General features: G+C 43.2%; 1 protein-coding gene across 4 annotated transcripts in view; it reads right to left on the bottom strand.

Annotated features, from left to right (window-relative positions):
- Window positions 1-7,047: 7,047 nt before the first annotated feature.
- LDB2 (LIM domain binding 2) overlaps window positions 7,048-17,874 on the bottom strand; it is a 235,000-nt gene continuing 224,173 nt past the window's right edge. For all 4 annotated transcript variants that reach the window (XM_082237458.1, XM_082237459.1, XM_082237460.1 and 1 more), the window contains exon 8: window positions 7,048-9,111. In XM_082237458.1, coding sequence (XP_082093584.1) covers window positions 8,881-9,111 — 231 coding nt within the window. In that variant the 3' untranslated portion in view covers window positions 7,048-8,880. The remainder of the gene's footprint in view (window positions 9,112-17,874) is intronic.

The following is a 17,874-nucleotide window of genomic DNA, read 5'->3' as shown; positions in this document are numbered from 1 at the left end:
TTATTTTAATTATTATTTTATTTTATTTTATTTTTTATTTTATTTTACACTTCCTTATTAACATGCTTCCCGGCCTCTTTGGTGGTAGTTTGTCTAGGCACTGGTTCCTGACTAGCTGCACCTGACCTCAGCAGGGCAGCACTGACGACTGGGCCCCACCATATCGTCAGTACCAGCAACATTGTGGGGGAGCAATGAATCCCAAGGCAATCGCATCCCGCCAGGTGTCGTTCCCCATAGGGGAAAGATGCACCCCCCATCTGCCCCAAAGAGGGGAACAGTCTTGAAGAAAATAGCAGGGTGCAATATCACAGAACCACCTAAAGCAAGGACCTATTTTATTTTATTTGTTATTTTATTTTATATGTTATTTTATTTTATTTGATTTACTTTATTTATTTTATTTTCCACCGCCATATTAACATGCTTTCTGGCCTGCTCGGTGGTAGTTTGTCTAGGCATTGGTTCCCGACTAGCTGCACCTGACCTCAGCAGGGCAGCACTGACGACTGGGCCCCACCATATCGTCAGTACAAGTAAACAGCGTGGGGGAGCAATGAACCAGGATCAGACTCAAGCTCACCCCAAATGCTCCCAGGGACTCTTGCGTGGCCCTACCCCTCGAAAGGGGTTGACAAAGCATGGCAAATCCTTGGTTTCCTTTAATGGAATATCTTTGCGCATTGGAGGGGACAGGTGCTCCAACCCCCCCTCCAGACCACCTTGAACCAAATGCCTTAAATTATTTTGAGTCCAGGGAGAGCTGCCATCAACTCAATCCAAGCCCTCTTGCATGCAGGAATGCAAACTTATGCTGGAGGAAGACAGCAAATCATTCTCGCCCAGCTGTACCACCAGCCCTGCGGGAGGACCTGCACAGGTCACACTCGACCGCACCAAAGGAAGGACCTCCTCCCAAAGCATTCCCCATCTGGACATCCAGCCTATGTTCACATGGGCAGGAAGACTGAGATGGCGCCCCAGTCCAGACTTGTCAGCGCGCTTGCCAGCCCAGTGTACAATGCTGTGGCCCAAATGTGCACCACTGCTCCTATGAGAAAAGGAAATAACAGACAAGCATCAGCACAGACATCATTGTGACACTTCCTGATATAACCCTTGTCAGCGTCAGACTTCCAATGACCCGTATTCACAATCCTGTCTACTGACAGGCCCCCAGTGTGCAGCCTTTGCAGCAGCCCTATTCGGAAGGAATGAGGCGTGTTCAGCGGTAAGCAAGCCGCAGGCCGTAATAACTGGTGCACGGCGTAAGCACATTAATGCCTGGCTAATGGGAACCCATTTTCATGCACTAGGAGCGGGCCAGCCCCCAGGGAATAAAAAGCCAAATATTCTGTTATCCATAACCGGGCAAGGGCCCTCCTCACCTGTGGCGGGAAGCCTGATTGTGGCACTCCTGCCCACTAAGTCTGTTTTAGAGTTCCCAACTCTAATGACAAGCTCCAAAGCAGATAAGGAAAAGTCCTGAAGCAATAAGCCTCCAGACTCTCAGCCCTGTGCTGGCTCCAACAACCATTTCCCCAACCCTCAGTGCCCAAAATGCAATGGAATACTGAAAGGAGTCTCGCCTTGATCTTTTACCAGCAGACAAGTTTTAACTTGTTGCAGATCCTGCCTAGGTAAAATTGACCAACTTCCTGCCCACTGTCCTATGAGGTTGGAGCCTATTCCAACCTTCCAAGGCCCTGCACATTACAAACTTTATGCAAGGGTCTCTGAAAAATAAAGCTTCAGTATAACAGACATTGCAGCGGACTGAATTCTTATAGTTATAACAGGACGCCCAATCTGCGGCAGGTGGACCAAATACTGCAGGATCTGCTCAGAGGATGGGGGCCAGTTCATCTGAATGGCCGAGGACTGCCAGCTTAAGGCTAAGAAATCCATCCAGGCCTTCCCATAAGAGCTAAAAGCAGAAGGGGAAATGGAAGCTGCTGCTCTCTGTAATTACTAATTGTTGTCAAAATGCCACAGGTGGTCTGGAAAAGTCTGGCAATAGCTGAGTCTGGAGCCCAGGATCTGAAGCGCTCCATCTGAAAATGGGATAGAGTGTCAGAGACATCATTAGAGGATCCCGTAATCAGGAGAGCAGAAAGCACAATAGTAAACCTTAAGCGGTGCAGCTCAAAAGCATGAGCGGAGGGGCGGAGACTCTGCTGGAGCGTGAGAACTGTTTAGCCAAGACGCTCACCACTACCTGGTTATCAGACCAAAAGCAGATCCGATGGTCACTGAACTCCTCGGGCCACATGTGAACTGCTACTACAATGGGGAAAACTCAAAAGTTAGGTCACATGATTGCCTCACCATACCGGGCTTGAGGCCATGGCTTTGCACACCAGCAGCCCCTGAAATAAAAAACCAAAGGGCAAAGATCCAGCAGCATCAGCATGAACCTGAAAAATCCCTGTGCAAGTATCCTGCCATGGCCAACTACTATTGCATACATATAGGAATTGCAACCATTGCATGAGATCCCATTGCATGAGAAAGGTAAGGGGACCTCAGGCCGCAGGCAGCCTGGCCTAGTGGGAAGGGAAGGGGCGGCCTGGGGCAACCACTCTGCATGCAAGATTAATTAAGTGACCCAGCAAGATCGGATCTGATGAAGCATCACTTGCTACAAAGGAAGTATTACAAAATAACTTCCTTCAAGGCAGACAGCTTCTCCATAGGCAAGTGGTATGTTTTAGCAACGATATCCAACTGGATCCCTAAATAAAATGGGAATATGGGCAAAAAGTATTGAGGTATTGCTTGCCAGCTTCCAGCCCTGCTTGGGCAGGGGGCATCTTGTGCTGCCATCATAATACGTAAATTTACAGGGCCGACGCTGGCCAGAACCGCTAAAAAAGTCCCGACAAAACTGCCGCCGTGCCAGCTTCCTTTTCAGACACACACTGTGCAATGCAAAAACACACTCCGTGCGGTGCTCACACAATCCATGCAATGCAACTATACTCCGTGCGATGCAGCTACACACTCCGTTCAATGCAACTACACACTCAGTGCAAAAAAAACACTCCGTGCAATGCAAAAACGCACTCCATGCAATGCAACTACCCTCCATGCAATGCAACTACCCACTCTGTGCAATGCAACTACACACTCCATGCAATGCAACTACACACTTCATGCAATGCAACTACACACTCCGTTCAATGCAACTACACACTCCGTGCAATGCAAAAACGCACTCCGTGCAATGCAAAAACGCACTCCATGCAATGCAACTACCCTCCATGCAATGCAACTACCCACTCTGTGCAATGCAACTACCCTCCATGCAATGCAACTACACACTCCGTGCACTGCACACACCCTCTGTTCAATGCAACTACACACTCCGTGCAATGCACTCTCTGTGCAATGCAAAAAAAAAAACCAAACCACACACACTCTGTGCAAATGCCACTACACCCTCCGTGCAATGCACACACACTCTGTGCAATGCACACACACCCTCTGTGCAATGCACTCACACCCTCTGTGCAATGCGCACAACCTCTGTGCAATGCAAATGCAAATCTCTCACGCAATGCAATGCAAATGCAGCCCGTGCAGCGCTGTGCCCTGTAACGCACAGAGCAAACTGCAGTGCGGGCACACAAAGGTGCTTTCTCCCGCTTGCATATTGCAAACGTGGCGCCTGTTACATCCCTCGCAGTGAGGGAACCACCAAAAGGCCCTCGACACTGGACCTAAGTGTCCAGGTAGAGCAATGGGGGAGCATGCAGCTGTCCCATATAGGGACCAATCCTGCAACCTAGGCATTACCGGCACTATGCGCTGACCAGCTGAGTTATCCAGGATGATCCCTAAAGACCCGGGACAGCCTCACCCTGACCCCTGTAGAGGTCCAAGGTGATGTCTGAATCATGATCCCTGCTCCTCTTTGCCCTCCTCCTGGATTGCAGCCTTCGAAGATGCTTTCTTCTGGAAGAAGACACCTGGGGCTACCACAAGTCATCCCCTGCAGGAGAGGCAAGCTCTTGAGGCATTTGCAAAAGCCCAGTCATAGTCCGCAAAAACTAAACAATGTAAGGAACTGGTGAAACCAATGCTTCATGGACCACATGGGGACACTATTCAGGCCGGAAACGCTTCCAGGCCATCGAATTCTAGGGCAAAGCCCTAGGATCACCTGCCAGGCCAGGCATAAATGTTTCCAGTGAAATAGCAGAGTTGAAGCAGCCCACAGCTTGTCCAGGTACCCCTGCTTGCCCTTTTAGAGGGAAGCACCCCTTCAAGAAACCCAAAGTTCTTTTATGGACCGAACTACCCAGCAACAGAATAGCCCAAAAGGAGCAGTTTGTTTTGTTTTGTTATAACAATGGCTAAGAGGGGGATATGAACCCTGTCTCCCAGGTCCTAGTCCTACACTTTAGCCACTAAACCACAATGGCTCGCCTCTAAAATGGCAGTCGCCACTATCAGGGCAAAACAAACTTAAAGAAAATAAACTTGTTCAGAAACAGCATAGTTCAAGAGCATATACAGAGTGCTCATAGTCATTGGAGGCACAGAGAGCCTCTGCCGCCCTCTGATATACATTAGCAGCAACTGAGCCTGCAAGCAGGTACATTCTTATAGAGAGGTCAGAGACTTAACAATTAACTGCTACCTGTAGCAGACTTAGGCTCGGAAGTTATGCCCAGGCCGAATAGGGCTCCATGCCTCTGCTCTTGAGAATCTTAGTCTCATAGCAATATTAAAGGAACTCAAAATAGTGCTCCCGCCCAAGGCTAGATTAAAATTTGGCCAACAGCGCTGCACACACCCAAATAAAGCCAACCTTCGGGGGTGCTGTAAACGAAAGTGATTCCAGCTAAGCTGGGAACAGCCCTGACTAGCCCCACAATTTACAACAGGAGAAATGGGGGAAACCTTTTTGCGAAAGAAAGGCAAGCCACAGATACAGGGAGAATCTTCCCACAGGGCAGGGTAAGGGGTGGGGTGGGAAATTGAACAGGAAAAAGGGGAATTAAATTATTTAAGGGACTAAAGAGGATTAAAAGAAGGGGGAAATAAAGAAATGTAACCAGACAATGAGAAGTTTGCATCACTGTCCTCCAGACAGTCCAAGTGCTCCATGTGATCCGATGTCCACAGCGAAAGAGAAAGAGAAAGCTGTGGACCTTGCTTAAATAACCACTGATCCCACCCCTAAATTGGCAACATCAAATTTACCCCAGTAACACCATCCTCCAATCTGCTCCAGGCCCCTTGAATCTAATACTGCCTGGCAACCAAGTGGAGTTTTGTTCGGCCCCATCCGCAACACGTGCTCTCTTTTAGTGAGAACACGCTTTAACACCTAACTAAGCATCTTACCTTTTCTCAGAATTGCTGCCACAATTTCCAGTGCAGGTTCATGCCCCCAAAGCTATACATTACTCAGATGAAAGGCTCACTGGAGTCCACAGGTATTACTTCCAGGTAAGGATGTACAGAATTGCAGCCAGAAATAGTTACTCTTAAAGGTGTAACACAGGATTCTTAACAAGGGCCTCCACAAATGCCCAAACCTATGGGAAAAGATTATTCTCCTCCTTACAGCTTATTTACTTGTGCATCTTCTTTCCAGAACAGAAAATAAGGTGGAAGGTTGCTAAGTCGACTAGGACCTGTTATATCAGGGTTAAAGTCACCAGTCAGCCACGAAACCTCGAGACAGTCACCGTCTCTCAGCCCAGCCAACCTCACAAAGTTGTTGCGCAGATAACATATGGAAAATGAGAATGGATAGTAGTAGTAGTAGTAGTAATAATAATAATAATAATAATAATAATAATAATAATAATAATTTATTATTTATATCCCGCCCATGTTTTCCCAGCCACTCTGGGCGGCTTCCTAAAAGTTTGTTAGTTATTTTTCTCTTTGACATCTGGTGGGAGGGTGTTCCATAGGGTGGGTGCCACTACCGAGAAGGCCCTCTGCCTGGTTCCCTGTAACTCAATACAATGCATTGCAATACAATACAATGCAATGCAATTGCAATATTGCAATTCAATGCAAACTCAATACTGCCACATTATGGATAACCATTAATGCCTCGTTCCAGTTCCTGCTTTTGACCAGGGGGTGTGTGAGATTACCCAAGCTTGGAATCAACCTAAAAAGCAAGCTAAAAATCAAAGAAAAAATAATCTGGGCTACAACCAGGATATACTGAGACCTATGAACATTGGACTTTACTTGTAAGTCCTTTGCAAATCCATTGTGTGGCTTCAATTCATGATCCTGTATTACAAATAAGTTATGCTGTCAGTTTGCATTTCTTTTGATCTGATGTGTAGAGATCTTTCCTATTCTACTTAATTCCAGAGGGTTCTGGAAGCTTTTCTGTATGAAAGAAACAAGCAGAAAGTTCATGATGTTTGGGATATTCCTTCAGAGAAGCTGAATACAGCTGGATTAAACTGGTTCGCTTATCTCTTTTGCAAAGGTCTTGCTGACTATAAAAGTAAGGACAGAAGGAGGCGGAGTTTCACTTTCTCTTTCTATCTCTTTTCCTTCGGGTGTGGTGTTCTGTACGTAGTACACTTAGTGTTAAGGTTTAGACTTACTATAAGTTATTATAACTTTAAGTTAAGTCTGCTGCAGATGGATTTCTTATGGACAGTGCCAATCCTGAACGTATTGGATTTGTGACCATTATGTTCATTTGCCTTCAGGAGCACTAAAGCTCTGCTGGATTAAATACAATTGCCTCTGGTCTATTTTTTGGGAATCGTGGAACGTGTTTTAAGTTTTTACATTGGAATCTGCTGTGAATCAATATTGAGTAGAATTCAAATGACAAATGCACGACGAGTTCTCATCCGAACTCTCCTCTGCAGCACCCTAGTTTTTGTAATACTGTTATAAATTCACATTTTAATGGTTGATTCTCTTCCGTAAGTTCATAAAAGTCATTAGAAGAAACATGTGCTATACAAAAACGAAAATGGGTGGCTGAAATGTTTCACCCTGGTAAAATAATGCATGTGTATTCTGTTGATAAGGAAGCACACAAAGCCCTTCTGTTAACACAGTTTATTGGCACACATATTGGCAAAGCATACATAAAATACAGTTGTATCGTATAACACACTGACTCACTGTATTTTTTTTTTACATGATGAATTGAACATATTAATATGTAAATGAAAAAAAATTAGTTTATTTTATAAAGTTTCACATAAATATACCGGAATCAAAAATTAGTTTGGAGGGCTTTACAAAAGTATTATACAAGAAATATCGCATGAAAGAACAACAAAATAAACTTAAGATATAATAAAAACACAAAAAATAGTCTTTGTTTAAACTGCTCACAAAATTAATGGATTACATGGCTTTCAAAATTCAGTTCCACAGCAATTTTACAAAGCATAAACTCTCATATAGAATGGGTGTCTTTCTCCACACAATTCCCCCCCCCTCCGGTCTTTGATGAAACAAAACTACATTTTTAGCTGTCTTGGTGCTTTTGTAATTAATTGCAAATGTAAAGCAGTAGGCTTTTAAAATTGCTAGAATAAAAAACGGAGGGCAGCACCAACGAGGGGAAGAAACAAGGGCAGAGAGAGCCTCAATTTGTGCCAGGAAACAATTAAGAAGTTAATTCTCCAGGGACCACTAAAGCAGCACAGGCCCCAATCTGGGTAAGAGCAATACTCCATTATATCCCTAGCTGCCTCCTCTTTACCATCCAGCAGCCGGATTTTCATGCACGTAGCCCACGACAGAAATCTGAAATCTTACCCGTTATCTTTGTCTAAAGGATGCTGTTTGCCGAACAGCTCCTCCGTGGGATTTCAATTTTCTTTGGATCAGAACCAAGTCTGGATCAGATTTCAATTTCCTTCCGATCAGTCAATATTGATGGCCTTATCATTTTTAATTTCATGAATTGTACTTTGTAACAAGCAATGTGTGGGTGATTGGATTTGTAACACTGATACTCCAGGAAACTCATATTTGTACATTTTATGGGACGTATTTTTAAGAGGCAGAATCACTGTTCTCATGGACATGGTCTCATGGACACTGTTCTCATGGTCTTAAACACAAAACCTATTAGGGCACAGCTTTTCTTCTTAACGAAATTCCATCCTATCTTGTTTCCTCCCTTTAAAATGGCTAACCTGGGAAGGAAACTGCATGTAAGCACACACACAGGGTCCTACCTTGGTTCTCAAACAGAATGCGTTCCGGGAGGTACATTTGACTCCCGGAACCGTTCAATAACCAAGGTGCAATTTCTGATTGGCTGCAGGATCGTCCAGCAGCCAATCGGAAGCCGTGGGACCCTGCGCCGGATGTTTGGCTTCCAAAAATCGTTTGAAAACCGGAACACTCACTTCCGGGTTTCGATTGTTTGGGAGTTGATTTGTTCGAGAGCCAAGGCGTTTGAGATCCAAGGTATGACTGTGTGTACACACACACACACACACACACACCCTCCTCAGGTGCAAGTTGGAAAAGAGGATGTATTTTGTTCACCATGTTTTTAAAACGGCCAATAGATCCTGATCACTAATGGTCTTCTGTTAGATATGGCCTTTAAAGGATAAAGTGGGGGGGTCATAGTTGGGAAGAATCTTCCACTGAAATGTGAGTCTTAATCAATGTTCATGAGGTGCTACTTATATATTCAGTTCTTTTCACTGAGGTCAGTGTCAGTATCATGTCATGTGCAAGAGCTTCCAAGGTACCTATCTGGAAGCCTATAAATTATTTTCCTAACTTAAAAAAAGAGAGAGAGAGCTGTACACATTTAGAAATAGGTTCTATATCTGTTGAAAACTGGGAGTTATTGTCGTCATAAAGGATGCTGCGATATAGTAATGGTGACTTGCTTCAGGAAACTTATTGGGAAGCCTGAGGTGTTGGGTTCTCAGGCTTGGTTTCCTGGTTTGCAGGAGGTTTACTGCTCCACGGGCTGTTGTTCCCCAACGCAGGTGAATTGTTGAAATCTTCGTCATCGTCCATGCCATTTGCTGCATCATACTGCGTGTTCTCTAGCCTTGTGATGAGTCGCTCGTCTTCGTCGCCAAATTCTCCCCCCATTAGCGTTGGCTCCCCGACTACCATCACATCCTGTGAAAAGCACCCAACACTTGTTATATAAAGATGTCTGAAAAAAAGCCCACGCCTAACATAGTCATTGGTCTATCAGTGACCCATTTCATAGAAGTATCCCTGAATGCAAGCCCCATTGATATAGTGCACTGATATCATAATAGTAAGGCTCAAAAATGGAACAAAGTGAAATAAAGGATCAAGATCAGAACCGTTGGAATTGGGTTAAGCAAGATTATGGAAGCACAAATAAATGAGAACTTTGTACCCTAAAACCCAGCACACGGGAAGTCACCCAAAATTATTTAATTTGGTTGGGATAATGGGCTCTTTCGACTGTATTTTGATTCGGTATTGTGTTAATGCGGCAACTGTTGGATTATTGTAATTAAAATGGACTAAAATTGTTATACAAAAAAAATGGAATAATGTGTTCTTCCTATGCATGTAGAAACTTGTGGTAGGATTCTACTCTGTTGTTAACGCTCAGATCTCTTGTCTGTTGTTAACTCCCAAGTTCAAAATACAGACAATAGCAGGTAACAGGTGGAAAAAATGTGCATTGAAAAAAAAAATCTTTCACTGAAAGGATTTAAACAGTTGCTTAAAATGATTTCAGCGACCCTTTTCCAATTCAGTAAATTATTTCTATTTCAGGTTTTGTGGTTTTCAAGCAACAAAGGAGTGAAGTGTCAACACTTAGACGTTCAAATTAAAGGCACACTTTATCTGTAAGTTTCCCTCACACAAAATACCATTGAAATGAAGAGGAGCCGCTGCTGTCCTCATGTATACTCCCATTCATTTCAAGGGGGCTTGTGGAGGAGAACTTCCAGATGGATTATGCTAGAGGTTCTCTGCTTTATTTCTCTAGCCATTGACTACGGCAGCTAAAATGAAGCTCACAAATGCTACTCTGAATGCATCAGCCATTGGAACACAGAACTCAGCACCTCTTATCCCTAAGCAACCCACTTGACATCTCACCACTTAATTATGGTAATTAATTTAGGTAGAGCTTTTTTTAAAAAAAACCCCACAAAAACAATGTTCACACTGATTTGACAATTTGCATTACTAATTAAGTAATTAGCAAAAAGGAAAAAGAAACCCTGATTGCCAACAAGCCCTGGATCTGCCATCTGCTATTTTGTGGTGTTTGTCACCTCTCTGTGTGTAGGCAATGCTGCTGCCAATCTGTGCGATGAGAGGACCAATCTGCCCAGCTGGTACCATGAAAAGGAAGACAGGAACGCTAATTATAATTACACCGATAAAGCTACCAGTTGTCAAAAGCCGGAAGGGGCAAGAAGAAAAAGATCTGTCCCATTGCTGCTGTGAGTGCAAACAGTCCTTTCACATAACCACAAGTACAACTGCACATCAATGGTTTTCCGCTGATCTTTAGCTAGCATGGAGTACTAAGACAGAGTGCCAGACAGGAACTAGAGGGATTTCTGGAGCTCACGGCTTAAAGGAGATTCTCTAACCACAGCATTCAGTGGAAAGAACCTATCTATGGGGCACATCTTTTGGCGCAGCGTCACTGGCAAGCCTCTTGTGATTCAGCCCTCGCTGAAGTTCATATTTGTACACTGACATTTTAACAAACCCTGCAAGGGACTGAATGGTGAAAATAATTCAGTTGTAAATGCTGTGTTAAAAGCAAGGGAAGGTGTAATAGTGTCTGGACCTCTAACCAATACTGTCAGCCCCAACTGCCTCAGAACATCTTAGTATTATCTATAACAACTCTACCTATTGTCCCCGCTTGCCCTTTTATGTCCTGAACTCCCTCTCAGTCAGTACATCTTTGAGGTGCCATCTCTAGGCCTAAAACCCCACAGATATCTCAAACTACAGTGGTACCTCGTAAGACGAATGCCTCTCAAGACGAAAGAGTTTTTCGTTTTTTGAGTTGCTTCGCAAGACGAATTTCCCTATGGGCTTGCTTCGCAAGACGGAAACGTCTTGCAAGTTTGTTTCCTTTTTCTTAAAACCAGTAATACAGGGTGCATTGCTTGAAGAGGTGCAGTTGCGACTTGACTTCGGGGAGCAACTCATAGCACGCGGTGTGGTAGCCTTTTTTGAGGTTTTTGAAGATTTTTTTGAAAAAACTGAAACTGTGCTTCGCAAGACGGAAAAACTTGCAAGACGAAAAACTCGCAGAACGAATTAATTTCGTCTTGCGAGGCACCACTGTAGTCTTAAGAGTTGTTGGACTCTAAAGTTGAAAACTTGTCTAAAATGTTTAATCTATTGTTGGAGCGGCATACAAAAGAGGAACAAGTTAAATCTGTAATGATAGATTGGGCAAGAGATGTGGGACATAACATAATGTTTGAAGATTGGGAAAGGTTGTGGAGGAAGGGGGTCAAGTTCACTGCATGTACGGTGTTAAAGGAAAACATTATGAAAATGATGTATAGATGGTACTTAACTCCTGTAAAATTAGCAAAGATATATCATAATAGTGATAATCTATGCTGGAAATGTAAAGAAAAATAAGGTACCTTTTATCATATGTGGTGGAGCTGCCCCAAGGTGGAAAACTTCTGGGAGAAGATTTATAATGAATTGGAAAAAATGTTGAAATATACATTTATTAAGAAACCAGAGGCCTTTCTTCTTGGAATAACAGGTTTGGAATTGCCCAAGAAAGACGTTAGATTGTTTTTCTATGCCACAACTGCAGCTAGAATTTTGTTAGCTAAGAATTGGAAAACACAAGAAGTCCCAACAGTGGAGGAATGGCAGATGAAGATGATGGTCTTTTCGGAGCTGGCCTACCTGACTGGAAGAGTCCACGACCAGAAGGAGGAGGAATACCAGGAGGAATGGATGAAATTCAAAGAGTATTTAGTCAAATATGTTAAGATAACTTAATTGGAAAAACTTGCAAATGCCAGATAGGCTTAGGATTTAAATATGCAATGTTAGAGAATAACAAGTTTAAATTTAAAATGAAAAGAAAGATGTTAAGTGATTAAGTTAATTTTATGAGAAAATTAGTTTTGGAAAACTGTTACAATGATATATATTGAAATTCAGCTGGGGATTTGAGGAAGTCACGTCACAAGGTTACTAAGATTGGATTAAGTATAATTAAGATTTATGCTTGTTTGTTTTAAAATTTTGGAAAATCAGTAATAAAAAAAATGAAAATGAAGAAGAAAGTTTCTCTCTGCTTGGTGATATTAACTGTGCTTCCGCCAACCCCTCTGTTGACATTTAGACTGTGGGTGTCTTGGGACAGAGGCAGAAAGTCCCACCGGGGGTGAGTGGGTATTTTCTTTTGTATGTTATAAAATGTCTTCAAGGTAAATAAAGTATTTTTTATTTTATTTTACCAAAACTATTTTCAACAACAAAACCCTAAACAACTAATTAAACAGGGGGCGTGGTTAATTAAAGTACAGTCTTGCCACCAGTTTGCAACAGTTTGTAGAGAGATTCAATGCAGAGAGAAGAGAAAATTCTGTGCAAGGACCAAACCAGCGTCACAAAGGAGTGATTCTGAGTTGCTTTCGTGGTCTTCTTTTCTCTGGAAACTACTGCAAGGTGGCGGTGGCTTACTTCTAATATTCAGGATATCTAGAATTAATTACAGTATTAGCATATGTGATTTCAAGATTGAAGGTTTGTAAATAGTTTAAAAACAAAACAAAAACCCAGAGTGGAAACATTATTTTTTTTTGCGGCGTGAGGGTAGGAAATTAGAGGGAGGCATGAAAATTAATTCACAAACCTAGAAGGACCGATAGATGGAGCAATATTTAAAAACACATGGTTTGTTGCATTAAAATGATGATGATTATTTTTTTGCTGGCCCTTCATCAGAAGGACGGGGGGGGTACTGTATATAAAAAGACAGTGAAAAGGAATTGTGAGCCAAACAAAAGTGAGAGGTGCATGTGTTTAAAGGCAGATGATTCAGGTCTTCTACAATCCTTCCCTCTCAAAAAAGGAGAGAGGGTAGTACTGTGTGAATCAGGACTTCCTTGCACATAGGACTTTATAAGAAGAGCCTTGCTGGAGTCCAGTATCCTGTTTCAAACAGTAGCTGTCCTCTCAAACAAAGTTTGAAGGCAATTGCCTTCTCCTGCTAATGCCCTGGAAACTGGTATTCGATGGCGCCCTGCCTGTGAGCAGAAGAGAGGCTTCATTTTGATTTTGTGGTTCATAGCTCTGTGGCTTCATCAATTTGCCTAATCCCCACAGTGCCATTCTAAGGTTGGAGCTGAATTATTTAGTGGAGCGCTGAATTGCCCTTGTATGCAAGTGTAATAATGCATTGAGTTTTCCTTATGCTGAGAATTTTTGTCATTGTCTGAAGTTTGCATTGAATGAGGTTCTCATACATATGCTATATATACTGTAATCTAGAGTTCCTTTTTGGGCCAACCAGAAGATTCACAAAACAGAGATCGAAATCTGAGTATCTCGTTCTCAGAGTTCCATTGGGATCATGCCAGCACAAGTATCCATATACAGTGGTGCCTCGCAAGACGAAATTAATTCGTTCCGCGAGTTTTTTCGTCTTGCGTTTTTTTTCGTCTTGCGAAGCACGGTGTTGGAAAAGTTTTGGAAAAGCTTCAAAAATCACCAGTCTTCAAAAACCTCAAAAAAGGCTACCACACCACGTGCTATGAGTTGCTCCTCGAAGTCAAGTCGCAACTGTATTAACGGTTTTAAGGAAAAGGAAACAAACTTGCAAGACGTTTCTGTCTTGCGAAGCAAGCCCATAGGGAAAATCGTCTTGCGAAGCAGCTCAAAAAACCAAAAACCCTTTCGTTTTGCGAGTTTTCCGTCTTGCGAGGCATTCGTCTTGCGAGGTACCACTGTAGAGAGTTGTTCTCATGGACTTATTTCAAGAATATTTTGACTGTTTGTCTTTGAGATACTGAGTTGTGCATGTCATTATTATTTGGGCATTGTACATATTATTAAGATTTCATGTATCAGAAGGTGTCAAAATGTCGTAATTTGTTAATTAATTTTTGTAAACCACATACAGAGTCGTTCAGTCTGTGATTTATCTCTCTGTATTCCTTGGGCATGGTATTAATCCCCATTAATTAATTAATTAATTAATTATTTTCTTGTTTTACAGAAGTATGTGTAATGTCTCTTGTATTTTTTCCATGTAACATTTTTACAAATCAGTTTCATTTGTTGAGACATTGGGGGGGGGGAGGGGGGGAGATGGGGTGGGGTGGGGTTGGGTGACGATGTTTCTATTTTGCTTAATCTATGTAGGGTTTGGTGTCAGCGTTGCTCGTGCTGTTCATTTGTGTTCCTTTGGTGGTGAGAGAGGTTGGGGTTGGCCTAGGGTGTGGCTGTTCATTTGTGGTTGGCTGTGGTGGTCTTTGTTTTTGGGTGTGAGTGGGGTGGGTGGGTGTTTTGGATCAGGTTAGCCATATTGATTTGTATGCTGTTGGTGGGTTATTGCCATTGTCTTGTTGGGCTGTGTATGTGATAAAGGGGAGCCATAAAAGGAGTCTTCTTCTGTTTGTCCCCGTGTCAGTTTCAGTTTATTGGTTAATTTTTCTAGTAGGGCTGCTTCCCATACTATTTGGTACCATTGGTCCATACTTACTCCTGACAGGTCTCTCCAGTGTCTGGTTATGGTGTTTCTGGTATTAATCCCCATTTGAAGGCACCTAGGCCCGTGAGTATCACCACCAGTTTAGTCCATACAGAATACCCGGTGGAGGGAAGGGCACACAACTGCTCACTTATCTAGCAGAAATTGTTACCACTGCTGTCTCATTTTGTGGGTTTCTGGAGTGGGGCAGGTTGTGGGTACTGAGGCTGGAGAGCAGCTGGAGCTATGTCCACTAAGGCAGACCCTTTCAAGAACTTATGAGGGAAAACATGGAGTTATTCATCCACAGTGATACATGAATGCAGTGGTTTTCAAACTTCCGAACTTCCGGGAATCCTTTCTGCCTTGACTAGACCGCCCAGGAAGTTCTGAAGCACACAAAGTTCATGTACAGCCCTGGCAGTCTAACTGGGCCCCTCGCAAGCAACTGTGAGTGTGCCAGAGAGGTCACAGCAACACTCTCCTGTGGTTACACATTGCAGGGGAAGATGGATGGGCAAGTTCCTTCAGAGACACACGTCTGTCATTACTGCTCTTCTGGAGAACACAGCTCAAAAACCACAGCATTTATGCACCGCCAAGGTCCATAATCAAAACCAAGGGAGCGGGTGGCGCTGTGGTCTAAACCACGGAGCCTCATGGGCTTGCTGATCAGAAGGTTGGCAGTTCGAGTCCACATGACGGGATGAGCTCCTGTTGCTCTGTCCCAGCTTCTGCCAACTTAGCAGTCCGAAAGCATGCCAGTGCAAGTAGATAAATAGGTACTGCTCTGGCGGGAAGGTAAACAGTGTTTCTGTGCGCTCTGGAACTCATCACGGTCCTCTGTGCACCAGCAGCGGTTTAGTCATGCTGGCCCCATGACCCGGAAAAGTTGTCTGTGGTCAAACGCCAGCTCCCTTGGCTTGAAAGCAGATATGAGAGCCACACTCCATAGTCAAATTCGACTGGACTTAACCACCCTTTTTACCTTACAATCAAAAGTTTTGAGGGATGCTTGAATGGTAACGTACCACTAAATGAATAGATCATTTCATAACATGTCAACTGCCAGTGGTTATCAGAAGGATTTATTTTAACCACTTGTATTATTAACTTCCACAATCAATGGCAGCAGGTTACTTGCATTAGCTAGAATATATTGTCTACCTTGGAGCTATGCCACAGCTTTATTTTGCATCTTGGCATCTGATCTTCTAAAGATAGCAAAGCTTTCGCTACAAGATGCAAATGCCCTGTGCACATTCCATGTACCAATCAAGAGAGAGAAAGAAAAAAACCCACATTGTAGTCTTGATCCAGAGAAACCAGTTGTGTCAAGTCCCCCTGAAATCAACTGGACTTGCAACTAATGTTCCAGTTGATTTCAGTGAAGCTCTGTCCACTTCTTTGGCTTAGCTGCATTGTTTCTGCCCCACAGTGGGACCCTCTGCTCCTTGGAAAGCAACGCCAAAGACACCCGCCAATTAATTCCACACCAAGTCATCTCAACTCCCTAGTGCAATAGCCACCAACCTCTGAAGAGGACTGGAAGTGACTCCTTTTACAGCCCCTCAATGCTTCTCCTTAAATTGGCCAGTAGGGTTTACTGTTGTCGAATGACACAAGGCTCCATCCCTCCCAGGGTTGAGGCTGCAGCGTTGGAGTGCTCCTAGCTCCTGCTCATGGATTGAGAAGCAGAATCCAAGAATTAAACCCTAGGGCTTTCTTTTGCAGGGGACACACACAGCTAAGGGCTAGTCACAGCAGCTTGCAAGATTCAGCTACATCCGCTCATTTCATGGTTACAAATAGCAATAGTCAGTGTACGAACAGGTGGGTCTATGCTTGCAAAATTTGGATCACAGCAAGACCATAGCTGTCAACTTTTCCCTTTTCATGTGAGGAATCCTATTCAGAATAAGGGAATTTCCCTTAAAAATGGGAAAAGTTGACAGCTATGAGCAAGACCCCACTTGAAGGCTGTGCTTGGTTTAGTGTGGTCAAAGGCAGCTGTACTGCTGGAACTCTCTACGTTACCACACCTGTGGAAAAAATTCTTTGTTTTTACCCTTAAACAACCCCATGGCAGCTTGTTGAGTTATAAAAAACAGAATGTGCAGGTCCATCATAAATATGGCACACAACCACCTTGTAAGGTGAATTGATTCTTCATGAATATAATCGATATTATTATGTTTCCATTCTGTTCTACTTTTAAAATCACTATCTGTGTACGGATGATGAACTTGAAAATGGCCTGTTCCAAGTAATGTTCAGTGTTATCCCCCACCCAAAACAAACTGATTCAAAGAGCAGGTCCATAATCCCTGGAGCATGGAAAATATACATCTGGGGGAAATAGTTGCCAGCTTTTGATTACAAAACAGCTGAGGATGTGGAGTTGATTGAGACTGGGGCACCTGCTCAGACCAGTAATGGGGAATATCAAAGGGCTTACGCCAGGGCATCAAGGAACAAACGAAGGACAAACCAACTAAATGGGACAACAGGCAACAGTTCAAAATACCATCAGTTTCTAAACGCACTATAATTTAAAAAAAAGCTTTTTCATAAACAGCAACACATTTCATGGAGTTGGCCAACCACTGTGTGATGCAAAACTGACTTAAGAGTTTCCACAATATATTCATTATAGAAGGTAAAATAAACAAAATCTTGGGAGAGGCTTAGATTGTTTAAAAAGGGCTAAAGCTTCATTTCCTGAAGCTCCTAGATGGGGGTTGGGAAGTCATTTTCTTCCATGATCAGGTTATTTCCTAGATGTCTGAAATGTCCTCTTTGTCCAACAGGCTCCTCATGGGGATACCTGAATGAGCGTCTCCACCCCCATCATTCAGCCCTGACACTGGGAACTAGCTCCAAGGGGCTTCTGGCGGATCCCTCACTACGAGAAGTGAGGTTACAGGGAACCAGGCAGAGGGCCTTCTCAGTAGTGGCACCCACCCTGTGGAACGCCCTCCCTTCAGATGTCAAAGAGAAAAATAACTACCAAACTTTTAGAAGACATCTGAAGGCAGCCCTCTTTAGGGAAGTTTTTAATGTTTGATGTTTTATCGCTTTATTATTTTTATTAATAATAATAATATTCTGTTGGGAGCCACCAAGAGTGACTGGGGAAACCTAGCCAGATGGGCAGGGTATAAATAATATGTTGTTGTTGTTGTTGTTGTTGT

Source organism: Podarcis vaucheri (assembly GCF_965113315.1).
Source record: "Podarcis vaucheri genome assembly, chromosome: 9".
In the NCBI taxonomy this organism is placed as follows: domain Eukaryota; kingdom Metazoa; phylum Chordata; class Lepidosauria; order Squamata; family Lacertidae; genus Podarcis; species Podarcis vaucheri.
The sequence above is the reverse complement of the archived record's forward strand: the minus strand, read 5'-3'. Positions and strand labels throughout refer to the sequence as shown.